The sequence below is a fragment of the Falco punctatus genome (assembly GCF_963210335.1).
Source record: "Falco punctatus genome assembly, chromosome: 11".
Classification (NCBI taxonomy): domain Eukaryota; kingdom Metazoa; phylum Chordata; class Aves; order Falconiformes; family Falconidae; genus Falco; species Falco punctatus.
This window is the reverse complement of record NC_137591.1, coordinates 30398171-30399504: the sequence shown is the minus strand read 5'-3', so window position 1 is coordinate 30399504 and position 1334 is coordinate 30398171. Positions and strand designations below refer to the sequence as shown.

General features: G+C 36.7%; 1 protein-coding gene across 5 annotated transcripts in view; it reads left to right on the top strand.

Annotated features, from left to right (window-relative positions):
- Window positions 1-1334, top strand: part of RABGAP1L (RAB GTPase activating protein 1 like) — a 254528-nt gene that overhangs the window by 141002 nt on the left and 112192 nt on the right. For all 5 annotated transcript variants that reach the window (XM_080407559.1, XM_080407558.1, XM_080407560.1 and 2 more), the window contains exon 14: window positions 11-124. In XM_080407559.1, the coding sequence (XP_080263685.1) occupies window positions 11-124 (114 nt within the window). The remainder of the gene's footprint in view (window positions 1-10; window positions 125-1334) is intronic.

The window sequence follows — 1334 nt, the reverse complement described above, 5'->3', positions numbered from 1 at the left end:
TTTTTTACAGGATTCTGCTCAAGAGAGTGTCATTACACGAGATATTCATCGTACGTTTCCAGCACATGATTATTTCAAAGATACAGAAGGAGACGGTCAGGAATCTCTATACAAAATCTGTAAGGTACAGTCAGTACTCTGAATTTTAAAGTGTCTTCCATATTTTGCTATGACTGTATTTTGCTCTGCTAGCCCTGTTCTGATCCGTGCCACTAATCAATAAGATTTTAAAGCTTTATTTAGCTTGCATGTGGAGAATGTACTCTCTGCAGTACTGGATAGCATGCAGTACTTTTAACAACTTAGCATTTTGCATCTCCTGAAATGCATTTGAGAAGAACAAGGCTCAAGCTAGCTTTAATAATGGGCAGTTTGATATTAGAGGTCTGCTTCAGTGGAAGTATGATGTAGAAGAACTTTTTTTGCTTTGCTGGTAGAGGGGTTTGCAGAGGAGGAGAAATCCTCAGAGCAAGCTCTGCTATAAGCTTAAGCAAGAATGTCTCTAGATAATTACATAGAAAACAAATTAGCTGACCATTCCACAAGCAGTATTGTGTGCATAACTTTTTCACTCTTAGCTCTCAGATCACCTCTGATCAAAGAAAACTCCAAATTTTTTTTTCCAATTTGCACATAGGAAATTGAGGTACTATATGAACAGATTTGTCCAGCTTGTACAGACCTTTGCTGCTCAGGAGAGATCCCGGAGGTAGAATGTTGCATCTAGATAGGTAGTTCTCTTCTCTGTCTGTCAGTTGCAGATTTTATTGTGCTTCTGGCAGTCAGTTTTCATTTTACATATTTCTCTACATGTAGAATAAATTATTGCCTTAGACAAAGCCGTTTCCACTTCCCTTCCTTTTCCTTGTTACTCTGTTTCCACCTCCAGTTGATTAATAGACAGAAATGATGGAGTTGTCATAACAAGCAGAAAAGAGTGTCCTGCCTTTGGGATATAATGATACATATTCCCGTTCTCCAGAAAAATTCTATGGTGATACTGACTCCTATTCAAACAATAATTTGGATGACTGTTAAATATAGCTGCTTAGGTTACATATATTGAAGTTCATTGTCATGAGCAATTCCCGTTTAAAAAAAAAAAGTAAAAAATAAAGGAGCAGAGAAAACTTTTAACCACTTATATCTTGCTAATCTTGGAGGACTCTAAAGGGCTACAAGAAAACAGTTCCTCTGCCAGTCTTTGAAAAGATTAACTAGGATAATGCAGGTAATTGTGGGCTTGTCAGTTTGATACCAGTTAAGTGAAAAATGATGGAATAGCATTCAGCTTAGCAAGAATTAAATGTGATAAGTGTATTATAATGAATGCC